This window comes from Xenopus tropicalis, chromosome 1 (genome assembly GCF_000004195.4).
Source record: "Xenopus tropicalis strain Nigerian chromosome 1, UCB_Xtro_10.0, whole genome shotgun sequence".
Classification (NCBI taxonomy): domain Eukaryota; kingdom Metazoa; phylum Chordata; class Amphibia; order Anura; family Pipidae; genus Xenopus; species Xenopus tropicalis.
Window position 1 is genome coordinate 17,958,885 of NC_030677.2, and position 14,083 is coordinate 17,972,967.

Consider the following 14,083-nt stretch of genomic DNA (forward strand, 5'->3'; position numbering starts at 1 on the left):
GGGGCAAGTTTTGGTTGAATAAAAACAAGATTTCCTACCAAATAAAGCCCCTGTAAGCTGATAGGGTGCATAGAGGCTGCCTAATAGCCAATCACAGCCCTTATTTGGCTCCTCCATGAACTTTTATGGTGCTTGTGTTGGTCTCCAAGACTTTTTAAATTTGACTGTGGCTCACGAGTAAAAAAGGTTGGGGACCCCTGACTTAAGGTATGGAGGTCCAAATTAGAGAAAGATCCCTTATCCGGAAAACCCCAGGTCCTGAGCATTCTGGATAATGTGTTCCATACCTGTAAATGTATAGTCTTTATTTTATATAGTGCTACTTATATATCTATACTTTCAAAGAATACATTAATAGGACAGAGGGGGAGGGAGGGGGACAAAAAAATTTAAATAAAATGAAGAAAAAAAAAATAGAAATGAAAATAAATAATATACATGGCTATGTCCAACAATCAGTGTTAACAGGATAGAAGTCTCAGTGCCACAGAGCTTACAATTAATGTGGTTTAGGTAAGTTATTGGACATATTATTATGAAGTCAGTGCCCTGTTCCACAGCACTTTGCATAGACGTTCATCTCTTAGCCACTGGGTCATCCCTTCCTATGGGTTGGGACATTTGCTTGGAGTAGCAGAGCACTGCTGTACTGTGTCTGGGTATGTTTCACTTTATAAATACTATATTATTATTATTATTTAGGTATACTTGGACTTTACATTACAGCACTAAACATATTTTCCATACCCCATCACTATAATGGGTATAATCACTGTATAAAGTAAATTATCACTTCAAAGAGGAGTAGGCACAGCACCCATTCCTCCTCCTTAGTGACGTGACCGGACTATTTTCCTAGGCCACGCCCAGCAACAACAGCAAAGGACCCGGATGTGAAAAAACCAGACGCGCAATCATCACTGCAAGCAAGAGAGACGCTGTTGTGATGTCACAAGTTGGAGCATACCATTACACAAACTGATGGGGGGGGTAGCCGTGTCAGAAAATGTTTAATATTTATCGTGGTAAATTATAAATGCCGACATTTACTTAGAGGCGAAGGCTTATAATTAACGTGACACCTGGTCCGTGAGGCGCTCTAACGGGGCAGCGAGGCTTGTGGCGATTTGTAGATGATAGTATTCTGCTCTCCCTCTTGCTGTACAATGTGGTACGGTCTGCCTAGAGCTAGTCAACATTGAACTCCGTTAATACGAAAAAAAGAAGAAAACAACAACTAGCGGCGGTGAGCGGGAGTTCGGAGAGTGTATGCGGCTGCACCGAACCGGCGACGAGAGCCTCCGCCCGAGAGGAGGAAAGCGAAGAGCGGCCGGTCCCGGAGGCGCAGAGAGCGAGTAAAAGACGGGGCCGTGAGGCCCGGGGCCGGGGAGCTGTTACTGTTACTGTCCGAGGAAGAGGAGGCTGCGGAGCTCCCCCGCCCCGTTACACCGGGCCCCGCTCCCTCCTCCTCCTACCCTTCCTCCTTCTCCTCAGGGGCCATGGATCAGTGCGGCACGGTGGAGAGGGAGCTGGAGAAGGTGCTGCACAAGTTCGGGGGGTACGGGCAGCACTGTGAGCGCAGCCTAGAGGAGCTCATGGAATATGCCGGGGGCCTGAGGAGAGAGATACTGCAGGCTGCCGGTAAGGCCGGGGCACAAGGGCCATACATATCCTGTCAAATATATCCTCATAAATGGAGCTGAGTAATGTCATTCCTGTCACATGACTCCCTGAAAGTCATATTATAAATAATATACCCCCTGTGGCAGAAATGACATCACTAGGCACCAATTATAACTGATTGCATCATTCAGATCCATTTATACTGTGAATAATATGAGGATATCAGACCGACTCTGCAGCTAATCGGCCCGTGTATGGGCACTACCAACATTACATTTACATTACATTAAAGGAGAAGGAAAGGCTAAGTCACTTGGGGGTGCCAAAATGTTAGGCACCCCCAAGTGACTTTAATCACTTACCTTTAACCCCGGGCTGGTGCCCCTGTACGGAGAGAACAGCACCAGCCCGGGGTAGCTGCCGGCGCTACCTGCTTCCTCCTCGCTTGCGCGCGCATGCGCAGTAGAGTGAAAAGCCGAACTTAAACATTAAAGTCGGCTTTTCACTCTACTGCGCATGCGCCGGCCGGCGGATTTCGCCGGCAGCGCGCAAAGGAAGGAGGAAGCGGTGTCTACAGGTGCCCCGGGCTGGTGCTGTTCTCTCCGTACAGGGGCACCAGCCCGGGGTTAAAGTAAGTGATTAAAGTCACTTGGGGGTGCCTAACATTTTGGCACCCCCAAGTGACTTAGCCTTTCCTTCTCCTTTAACATTTATTTATAAAGCGCCAACATATCCCGCAGCGCTGTACAATAAGTGGGTTTCATACATTGGACATACAGAGTAACATATAAAGCAATCAATAACCGATACAAGAGGTGAAGAGGGCCCTGCCCAAAAGAGCTTACAATCTACCAACGGGCCTGCCCGACTGATATCTGGCCTGAAATCGGGCAGGCTAAAAAATCTAGTTGGATCGGGGACCACATCGGCTCGTTGATGTGGTCCCCGCACCGCTTTTTCCTGTACCCGTCGTTATAATTCCATCGTTTGGCCCCAGGGTCAAAAGATCGAATTAGCCTGGATTCTCCCGATAGCCCCCACCCGTAGGTGGAGATATCGAGAGAAGATCTGCTCGCTTGGCAACATTGCCAAGCTAACAGATCGGCCCGTGTATGGGGACCATAAGACTCTCCCTATATTATGACCATACTAAAGCACCAGGCCGAAGGTGATTTCTAATATCCTTATATTTTACAACAAGGGGTACGTTAGTCACGGTATAAACAGATCTCGGTGCTTAGTGATGTCATTTCTGCCACATGACTTACCAAACTGGTGTATTAATAATAAATAATGTAACAGATAGCGGTCATTGCTATACTATGCTAAGAAAGATAATGTGACGCACTGGATGGGAGCTACCTTCCCTAGTGTCCCGTCATGGCAGCAGCTAGTCAGCAAGGCAATACCACTTATAAAACTTACCTCAGAGGTTAGGGGTACCCAGAACAAATTTGAATGTATCTGGTCACCGTGGTTGGACTCGGGATACTAACTATGCAATACTATTCTTCTCTGTACCACTTTGTACTTGTTATAATCTGTGCTTAACAAACTATTCTTCCAGTGACTCTGATGTACATTTTATAGACCTGGAAACTATACATAAATCAATGTTTTGTTTTTTTGTATTATAAAACAATTAAAAAGTAAATAAGGAAAATAAATAATGTACCCCCTTTTGTAATATATGAGGATATTAGAAGTCGCCTTGGAGTTCCATGATCCGTATAAAAGCACTCGGCCTTGTCATGGTCATGAAACTCCTCAGTGACTTATAATATCCCTATAGTTTACAACAGGGGGTACGTTATTGACCAATTTATGCTTCTTTTCTAACACTGCCTTCACTGCTGTCATAAGAGCAGGAGTGTCAAACCCAAGCTACATGGAAGGCCAAGTGAGTGGGTAAAATGAAGCGAGGGCCCAGTTATCTTGGTGTTGTGTAAGTAATATGTAGGGGCATAAAGTCGTAGAGAGACAGGCCTGTTAAAAGGCAAGTTTAATATGTGCTTTTAACAGAAGAGTAAGGGCCTTTCAGTAGGATGAGTTGCTGATATAGCAGAGGACGATGGGAACACTGTATATTAAATTGTAGTTTAACTTGAGATGTGGGGCCCCTGGCTAAACACAATGGGGGATTCTGAAAGTCATGCCTATAGCACATATATGTAGTTATTGGAATATAGCTAAACTGCACAATGTTACATTATTCCAATAACATTTCCAAGGTTTTGACACTTATCATTTGTTCTTCTCTAATTTTGCCCATTCCGGGAGACAAATTTTCTTGACATTTTGGTCAAAGTTCTTTATAAACAGGGTGAAAAAGCAGTTGAAGCTGAAGTGCCGTCGGAGTTGCTCTGAAGTTTTATCAGTAGGCAAAGTTGAAATATTTTCAAAGCTCAACCAATTTTTGGAATTGTAAACACCTTTTTTCATGTGTACAAAACCTCCCTGTAACAAAAGAAGCCCCATTTGATTTCTTGCCCCATTCTTTCCCTGGAATGGCAGCACTTTGCATTTGCACAGAAAGGCAGGTGTACCCAAATACTGGGGCATATAGCTTGGCTCCATCTTGCTGGCCTATACCATTGCTGTCCAACTGTTTCTGTATAATGGGCCGGTATCAGCTTTACTATTTACACATGTTTTGTGACCAGATTATAATTAAGTGATGCGATCAGAGGAGCTTTACAGCAGCCTGAGAGCCACAATAATCCCTTTGGGCCACATCTGGCCCCCTAAGCCTAAGGTTGGATAGCCTTGACATATAACATAAAGCACAACTGTAGCCCGTGTAGTTTTAGGTGTGAGTACAGTATAATGTTTTGAGTTAGATTTTTATGCTTAGCAACTTATAGCAGCCATTTGTGTGGAGAGATTGAGTGAAGTTTTTTGTTTTTTTTAAAGTTTTTATTTTTGCATTTTTCAACTTAACATAAAAGTACAAAAAAGAACAATAATCAGAGGAGAAGCAGGGTGGAAGAGTAAGGAAGAGGAAAGAGAGGCAGAGTGTAGAGCTGGGGAGATTGGAACCAGTTTGTCTTCATTATTGTGGTATATTGTCTGTGGAGTTTTCTGGGGTTTCATGGAAGGTCAACCAGGGGCCCTATATTGCATGAAATTTTTTTGGACAACCCCGTGCAAGGTAGGTCAGCTTCTGGTTGGTAAGGGTGTTGTTGACTAGAGTTCTCCAGAACGGTAGGGTTGGGGGGGGGGCAAGGATTTCCATTGTAAAAGAAAGGCTTTTTTGGCATAGTATAGAAGCTGGAGGTGGCAAAGTCTGGAGTGGTGTGTAAGACCTAAGTCCTCTCCACTCCCAGTAGGCAAATAATTGGTGACAGAATTCGGGGAAAGCTTAGGGCATTAGAGATATAGATAACGATTTCTCTCCAAAAGTTCTGCACAGCTGGACAGCTCCAGAACACATGCATATATGAGCCAGGGTCACATTTTATACAGGTATCTGGGCTGTGGGGGAACACCTTGGAAAGCCTGTATGGCGTAAGGCAGTGCTGTCCAACTTCTGTTGTACCGAGGGCCGGAATTTTTCCGACCTACGTGGTGGAGGGCCGATAATGGAAGCCAGTTTTGACCACTCCCCTTTTTGAAACCGCACCCACTTGAAACCACACCCATGTTATCACATGACCATACCCATATTAATGGTTGTAGTACAGCAAAAACCTGCCATACTCTGCCTTCCCTACCCTGCCTGTGTGTGCCATACTCTGCCTTCCCTACCCTGCCTGTGTGCCATACTTGGCTAGTTTGTGCCATACTTGGCCTGTGTGTGCCATACTCTGCCTTCCCTACCCTACCCTGCCTGTGTGTGCCATACTCTGCCTGCCCTACCCTGCCTGTGTGTGCCATACTCTGCCTGCCCTACCCTGCCTGTGTGTGCCATACTCTGCCTTCCCTACCCTGCCTGCATGTGCCATACTTTCACTGTGTTTGCCATTCTTGGCTGGTTTGTGCCATACTTGGCCTGTGTGTGCCATACTTGGCCTGTGTGTGCCATACTTGGCCTGTGTGTGCCATACTTGGCCTGTGTGTGCCATACTTGGCCTGTGTGTGCCATACTTGGCCTGTGTGTGCCATACTTGGCCTGTGTGTGCCATACTTGGCCTGTGTGTGCCATACTTGGCCTGTGTGTGCCATACTTGGCCTGTGTGTGCCATACTTGGCCTGTGTGTGCCATACTTGGCCTGTGTGTGCCATACTTGGCCTGTGTGTGCCATACTTGGCCTGTGTGTGCCATACTTGGCCTGTGTGTGCCATACTTGGCCTGTGTGTGCCATACTTGGCCTGTGTGTGCCATACTTGGCCTGTGTGTGCCATACTTGGCCTGTGTGTGCCATACTTGGCCTGTGTGTGCCATACTTGGCCTGTGTGTGCCATACTTGGCCTGTGTGTGCCATACTTGGCCTGTGTGTGCCATACTTGGCCTGTGTGTGCCATACTTGGCCTGTGTGTGCCATACTTGGCCTGTGTGTGCCATACTTGGCCTGTGTGTGCCATACTTGGCCTGTGTGTGCCATACTCGGCCTGTGTGTGCCATACTTGGCCTGTGTGTGCCATACTCGGCCTGTGTGTGCCATACTCGGCCTGTGTGTGCCATACTCTGCCTGTGTGTGCCATACTCTGCCTTCTCTACCCTGCCTGTGTGTGCCATACTCTGCTTGCCCTATGATGCCTGTGTGTATGGCACACACAGGCAGCCTACAGTGACACAATGCTGGCACTGCTCCTACAGTCTGCACAATAACTATATATTAGAAAACTTTTTAATTGCAGTACCACCTCAGTATATGTTCTTTTTGTAGTGTGCAGGGATTATTTGTGGGTTTCTACTGCTCCTGAGGTGTGAACAGGGGAACAATGTGGGTGATTACAGCCTGAGCCTGAGGTGTGAACACTGCAGGGGGTGAACAATGCAGAGATTAAAAGGTGTGAACAACACAGGGGAATACATATTTAAACAATACAGCCTGATTACAGCCTGAATCTGAGGTGAGAACCATGCAGGGGGCCAGTTAATCACAGTACTGATACCATTTAAAGCTTACACAAGAGTAAGCCATCAAAGCAGCCAGACAGGTGGGGGGCCACACAGAGGGGGGTCGCCAGTTGGACAGCACTGGCGTAAGGTATACCTGGTTAAGGAACTTCATTTGGATATACCTGTCCGCTATAGATATTGTCAAGTCTGGAATTTGCTTTAAAGCAGATTGAGTGATGTTTGCTGCAGTAACAGACTTGCACGTATAACCAATAGTGTGTGCACTGGGCATCTCTGTATATGAAGAGATGGGGGACAACCCTGTCCAAAAGGGAACCGTAACACCAAAAAATTAGAATGTACTGCTGCCCTGCACTGGCTCACTGGCCTACGACCCTGGACTTTGCTGTTTGTACCAGGGCTAACCCTCACCGCTCGTAGCTCTTGGAGCTTGAATAATATTTTATCATGCCCTCACAATTTTGTTCTGCTTATTAAAAAAAACAGGCTTTATTTTTTATATTCTACCTAAAAAATAGATGCATTGAAAGTTGGGAAACGTTTTACATAAAGCAAGTATTCCTCCTACAACATAAAACTGTCATTAAAATGTGATATTTAAACCAGTTTTTGTGGTTCTCTATACACTTATTACACATTTTATTTTACACATAAAGCAATTCCCATTATTGCTGCTGCGGTGGCTCCTAACTTTGGTGGGGCCTATTTGTAGGAGAGCCCGGCTGCTCTGTTTCTAGATCCATTCCTGTGTGCTAAAATTAGAATATCCTATTGTTGTATTCTTACCGGTTAAGGGCCTTGGGTAAATATCTTGGCAGCTGTTGTTCTGTAGTGTGTGGGTTGTAAGCCATAACAGTATTTACATATGTGAAGCATATGGCAAGAGTTTCGGTCAGTTCATAAGACTTCTATTTACCCTACATGGTGTTTTTGTAGCAGAGATTTGAAAACGATAACATTTTGGCAAACACATGATAGAAAAATCAAATGTAATAAAAGTGTTATTATTCCACTATTGTGCTAAATCTCCCGCAGTGCGAGCCACAAATCGCTTGAAAATAAATAGATGATTTTTTTTTTTGTAGAACAAGATGGCGAGTTATCTGGGACGTTATCTCTCGTGCTGACGCAGTGCTGCAAACGGATAAAAGATACTGTTCAGAAACTGGCATCTGATCATAAAGACATTCACAGCAGCGTGTCGAGAGTGGGGAAAGCCATTGATAAGGTATGTGCATGGTGCATAAAATATATCATTGTATTGGTGTGCATTCCCAGAATGCCGTGGGCTCCGATGAGACCTGTGGCTTATGGGAACATCACAAGGTGAATTTTGGAGCACTAACTCCCAATACTCTCCCTAAGTGGCCTTTAGCTATGAGCCCTCCAGTGATTGCTCTGGGCTTCCATAGAAGGTCTGACCCCACAGTTTGGGATTGTTTGCTACAAATGCATGTTTTTCTTCTGTTTTGGTTATTACTTCACATATTATGTCTTTCAGAATTTTGATGCTGACATTAGCAGTGTGGGGATAGATGGCTGTTGGCAAAATGACAGCCAGCGAATTCTCAGTGAGGTGATGGTGGAGCATTTCTTCAGACAAGGAATGCTGGACGTGGCCGAGGAACTTTGTCAGGTACATATAGCAAAGTTTACTGCCTGTTTTTCCTTCTTAATGGTCCAGTAACATCAGCAAATACAAATGGGGGGGATTTATATAAAAGGGGGTGCAAGTGTATTGTGAGCTCTGCAGAGCTGCCATATTATTCTGGGATGCTGCAGTCTCTCACACATCTGAGCAAGCATTGTTAGCGCAGTGCTGTGAGAGAGAGAGTTTAGATATACATAGACTTTAAACAAATGCAACACTGACTCTTGTTTCTTTTCTGCAGGAAGCCGGCCTTTCTATAGATGCAAGCCAAAAAGAGCCCTTTGTTGAATTAAACAGAATATTAGAGGCTTTAAAGGTCCGAGTACTTCGGCCAGCTCTAGAGTGAGTTTTGATTTGCGTTTTACGGTACAATGGACCAATCTTGTCAATCTTCCTATCCAAATAGGTCTTTGTTTCCCATGAAACAAAAAGGAATGGTTAAATGGTTAAAGGAACAGTAACAACAAAAAATGTGTATAAAGTAATTACAATATAATGGGGGCCTTTTCCCCTTTTTTCCAGCTTAAATGGCTGCCCCCCCCCCTCCCCTGGGGCTACAAAGCAGATTATTTATATAAACTATAGTTTTTCTGTACGGGGCAACAGTAAATTATATTTGTATTACTTCAGAGCTCTTACATTTTTTGGTGTTACTGTTTCTTTAAACCAAAACCAACGCTGCCACTGGACTTTTGAAAAGCTAATATATCTGAATCTGTAAGGCGACCCAAAAACACACCACTATGGTAAAACATCTGTAAAGAAAAATGTAATGGGCATTATAAATAAAGCTGACTGCGTGACATTGGTATTTCCTTTTCTGATTTCAATGTCATTTTTGCTCTTTTCTTTTAGGTGGGCTGTATCCAACAGAGAGATGCTCATGGCTCAGAACAGCTCTTTGGAATTCAAACTGCACAGGTTATATTTTATTAGCTTATTGATGGGAGGAACAGTCAACCAGCGGGAAGCACTGCAGTATGCCAAAAACTTTCAGCCTTTTGCAGAAAACCATCAGAAAGGTACAGAAAGTTGCCAAGTGCTGTAACCATAGTAACCAATAAGATATTTGCTTTTAAACAGGTGGTGGGTAAATGCAACATGCTATACACCTGGTGCCATATTTTATTGCATAACCCCCTTAAATTACACATGACTGAGCTTTGGTGGTTCCTGATTCACTAACATGGAATAGCAAAAAAAAAAATACTGATTGTCACCCCACACTTTCCATTTCTGAGAAGAGAAAGTACATCAGGTGGTGGAGAATTTGCAAATATACATAGGTGCGGCTGCAGTAATTAGGGGAACATACATTTTGGTAATAGGAAGGATTTTCTAGCAGTGAGACAGTAGCTATGCTTTGATGTGTGGCTTCAGGCTGGGCTATAACCAGTTACAGTTATTCGGTTTCTAATGCTTCTCTATGATGTTTTTGTTTTAGATATTCAGGTCCTTATGGGAAGTCTTGTGTACCTACGGCAGGGCATCGAGAACTCTCCGTATGTTCATCTTCTAGATGCAAACCAGTGGGCAGACATTTGTGACATCTTTACTCGTGATGCTTGTGCCCTGCTTGGTCTCTCTGTGGAATCACCTCTCAGTGTTAGGTAAATAGCATTTTCCTTCTCTGCACTTTAGCTTTATGCTTAAACTTAATTAGTGATGGAACACAGATCCCGAATGTACTGATTGTATATCATTTTTCCCTGCAGCTTTTCCGCAGGATGTGTTGCACTCCCTGCCCTCATTAACATCAAGGCAGTAATAGAACAAAGGCAGTGCACAGGGGTGTGGAACCAGAAAGACGAATTACCTGTAAGTTTTTTATTTGTTATGCTTCAGAGGCTTTTCTTACACAGATTGCATTGTAAGAGAGTAACCACCAACGTATTAAATGTATTTCTTTCCATAGCCGGATGTGTTATCCGAGAAGCCATTGCATTTTTTCTGACACTACCCCCTCCCATATCAGGCTTGTACCGTACAAGTTAATTTCCGGTTAGCAGTTGGAGGTGACACTTGAGAAGCCAGCCAAACCTGTGCCTAACTTAAATAGGGCTAATGTAGGTGTGGACAAGGATTCTGTGGATAAACAGAATCATTTGACAAATCTACCCCTTAGACCTCTAGCAGGGCATGCCTGCTGTTAGTAATATATATCAAGTGGGCCCACTATAGTCTGAATGCTCTGTTATAAAAGTAGGAATCTCCACCATAAAGCAGGGCAGGACTGCTGCTTACAATGGGGGGGATCAGATAGGATCTGTGCCACTGTGACAGAATGCTCTGTTATACAGATAGCTAGAATCTCAGCCATAAAGCAGGGCAGGACTGTTGCTTACAATGGGGGATCAGATAGGATCTGTGCCAGTGTGACAGAATGCTCTATCTGATCCCCCATTGTAAGCAACAGTCCTGCCCTGCTTTATGGCTGAGATTCTAGCTATCTGTATAACAGAGCATTCTGTCACAGTGGCACAGATCCTATCTGATCCCCCCCATTGTAAGCAGCAGTCCTGCCCTGCTTTATGGCTGAGTTTCTAGCTATCTGTATAACAGAGCATTCTGTCACACTGGCACAGATCCTGTTATACAGATAGCTAGAAACTCAGCCATAAAGCAGGGCAGGACTGCTGCTTACAATGGGGGATCAGATGGGATCTGTGCCACTGTGGCAGAATGCTCTGTTAAACAGATAGCTAGAATCTCAGCCATAAAGCAGGGCAGGACTGCTGCTTACAATGGGGGATCAGATAGGATCTGTGCCACTGTGACCGAATGCTCTGTTATACAGATAGCTAGAATCTCAGCCATAAAGCAGGGCAGGACTGCTGCTTACAATGGGGGGGGGGGATCAGATAGGATCTGTGCCACTGTGACAGAATGCTCTGTTATACAGATAGCTAGAATCTCAGCCATAAAGCAGGGCAGGACTGCTGCTTACAATGGGGGGGATCAGATAGGGTCTGTGCCACTGTGATAGAATGCTCTGGTATACAGATAGAATCTTCGCCATAATGCAGGACTGCTGTGTTTTTGTTTTTTTTTTTAGTTTTTTAAAGCAGTGAAGTAGATGAAGCCACAATTATACAAAAGTGACTTTTACTTTACCTAGTATAGTTTACTAAATATTAAATATAGTTTGTCTTGATAAGTGAAGCTGGTAATCTTATTCCATTTATATGAAAGCTGATTTTGCCTGCAAATGACCAGTGTTAATGTTGTTCATCCCCAGATTGAAGTGGACCTTGGGAAGAAATGCTGGTACCATTCGATATTTGCTTGCCCTATCCTTCGCCAGCAAACCACAGATAACAATCCTCCTATGAAACTTGTTTGTGGGCACATTATATCCAGAGATGCGCTGAATAAAATGTTCAATGGCAGCAAGTAAGTCTGTTGTACTATCGTGTGATCCAGTGGGATTAGCTACATTCCATTAGTGACTGTGAATTGAGGCAGATTGTCTAGCAGAATATAAATTATAATTGCTATAATCTTAGTAGTTAGGCCTGTAAGATGCTTACTCATTGAGTTCAACAGTCTGAGTGATTTTAAAGGGACAGTATACACCCCTTCAACATGAGCCCAATAAATAGGATTTGTGCCGAACATACAGTTTGCCTGTTGATCCAGCTATGGTTTCTGTTATTTCTGCAACTAAACCAGAATATTTATAGCCAGTTTCACTTCTGTCCCTTCCTAAAGCCAAATAAATATAAAGAAGCTGATAAAACTAATTACCAATCCACTGAGAAGCCCTGAATAATGAGTTTCTCTAGGAAGATAGGGACTTCTGAACAAAGTGAGTTTTTAGCAAAGGTGTTTTTAGATGTATACTGTCCCATTATTCCAACCTAACTTCTAGCTGATTTGGAGGAGGGCAAAAAAGCATCCAGATTGATGTCTGATAACCTTCAGAAGGGGCAAAATATTCCTTACTGACTCCAAAAGGACACATTCTTAGATCATTCGTAGTAAATGCTGTAGGAAAATGTTAAATTCCCATTATTTTTAATCACAACTGAAGGTGTTGCCATGTATCTTGGTACAGTTAATACATATTTTGAGTGCTGGCGATAATCTATAGATATGCCATAATAGATTCACCACACACACATTAGCCGAGACTGCTGACTGGGTCACCTCAATGGATCTGTGGCTAAATTTTTGAAGCGCCATTTTGTTCGTCATCTGACTTTCTAAGGGGCTTGTGTTGTGCCCCTGGCAGCTGTTCCATAAGATTTGGGGCCCTTGGGAGGATATATACCCTATAGGAAAAACAATACACAATGAAGCTGATATTGATGATAGTCAATATTAGTTGCTTTGTTTATACATTTTGGTATGTGGTATACAATCTGAATTATTTTGATTATGTGAAATGTCTTTTTGTCTTGCCAAACATTGTTACTGACATTGGGAACAATATTTTGTAATTTTGTAACTGAATTTAAAAATAGAGTTTGACCGTGGCACCCGCAAGGCGCCATTGAGTAGATATGTTTTCTGCAAGTGGGAATTGCATTCTTTTCCAATATTCAGCTAGAAAAGCTTTTAAAGCATAAATAAGAATATTATTTGCGTGAAAGGGTTTTGTGTACCTTTAACCAGGCCATCACAAACCAATGTTACTCTTATGGCAGTGTTCCTTGTCTCCATGTATAACTGTATAGTCACTTTGTGTCTTTGTGCCCACAGATTAAAATGTCCATATTGTCCTATGGAGCAAAGTCCGGGAGACGCCAAGCAGATCTTTTTCTAAAGAATTTGATTCGTTCTGGAATTTGATGGACTTGTGTTTAGTATGATATCCCTGGCGTGCTTGAAGAATCCCCGGGGAATGCTCCTTATTCTCTCTGTACAGAAGGCCAACATCACTATTTAACTGTTCTAGGTGGTTTCAAGGAGATCCCATCAGCGCTGGGGGAAACTCACAGCTTTGCCCTATTCCAAGGCTGCGACTTTTCTTCTCATTCTGTAATCTCTCTCTGTGAATCTGACCCGGGCGCAGCACCAGCAGTGGTCAAAATGCAGGTTTCTTTTGTAAAAGATGTGACTTTTTATTGCTGAATCCTAGAAACGACCCTTTCCTGTACTTATTCCTCTCTTTCCCTCGTTATCTAATTGAGAATTGTCAATATAGAGAGATGTTGTGAGTAATATTCCCCTGTATGTTGTATATAACTATAAAACAAATACTACAGAAAGTATCATAAAGATAATAGTGGCTATAGAAGAGAAGTGACTTGTATTTTTTTGCCTAAGACAAATGGCTGAATTATCCGGAGTTTTCATTCAGAGGTTTCTTTTTTTCTTGCTGTAATTGACACAAAAAAATAAATGTAAATAAATAAACCTACTGACAAATGTAAAGGAGCGAAAGGGACTGTTTGCTGAAAATATGTTTTAAATATTAAGAAATGTTTGTGTGACCAGAATATTCAATAAAAAAAAATTCTACCATATATCCATTCCCTCGTGGACAAGGTGTGTTTGAGCTCCCCGTCTCTAAGGAGGATATTCCTTTGTCAGTTGGTAGGGTCTCCGGGGGTAACCAAATGGGGCACTCACTTCTTACATAGACTTTAGCTGCCCACAAACCTATAGATCTCATTTGGTGAGCTCACCAGTCGAGCGAATCTTGAGCTTGATTTGGCCACCATTGAAGATGCATTTTATCACTTAATGAGAAAAGACACTTAATGAGTCAAACTTCCCATTATTTGCCTACCTAGGAGACTGACTGGTGGTCCTTTCTGGGGTCACATAGTAACTAA

At 43.3% G+C, this 14,083-nt stretch overlaps 1 protein-coding gene across 1 annotated transcript; it reads left to right on the forward strand.

Annotated features, from left to right (window-relative positions):
- Positions 1-1,237: 1,237 nt before the first annotated feature.
- rmnd5a (required for meiotic nuclear division 5 homolog A) lies at positions 1,238-13,771 on the forward strand. Its single transcript, NM_001008168.1, is given in 9 exon segments — positions 1,238-1,641; positions 7,735-7,877; positions 8,151-8,285; positions 8,542-8,642; positions 9,156-9,322; positions 9,745-9,910; positions 10,016-10,118; positions 11,539-11,693; positions 13,005-13,771. Coding segments are annotated over 9 exon segments (1,176 nt in total). The 5' UTR covers positions 1,238-1,499; the 3' UTR covers positions 13,069-13,771.
- The last annotated feature ends 312 nt before the right edge of the window (positions 13,772-14,083 follow it).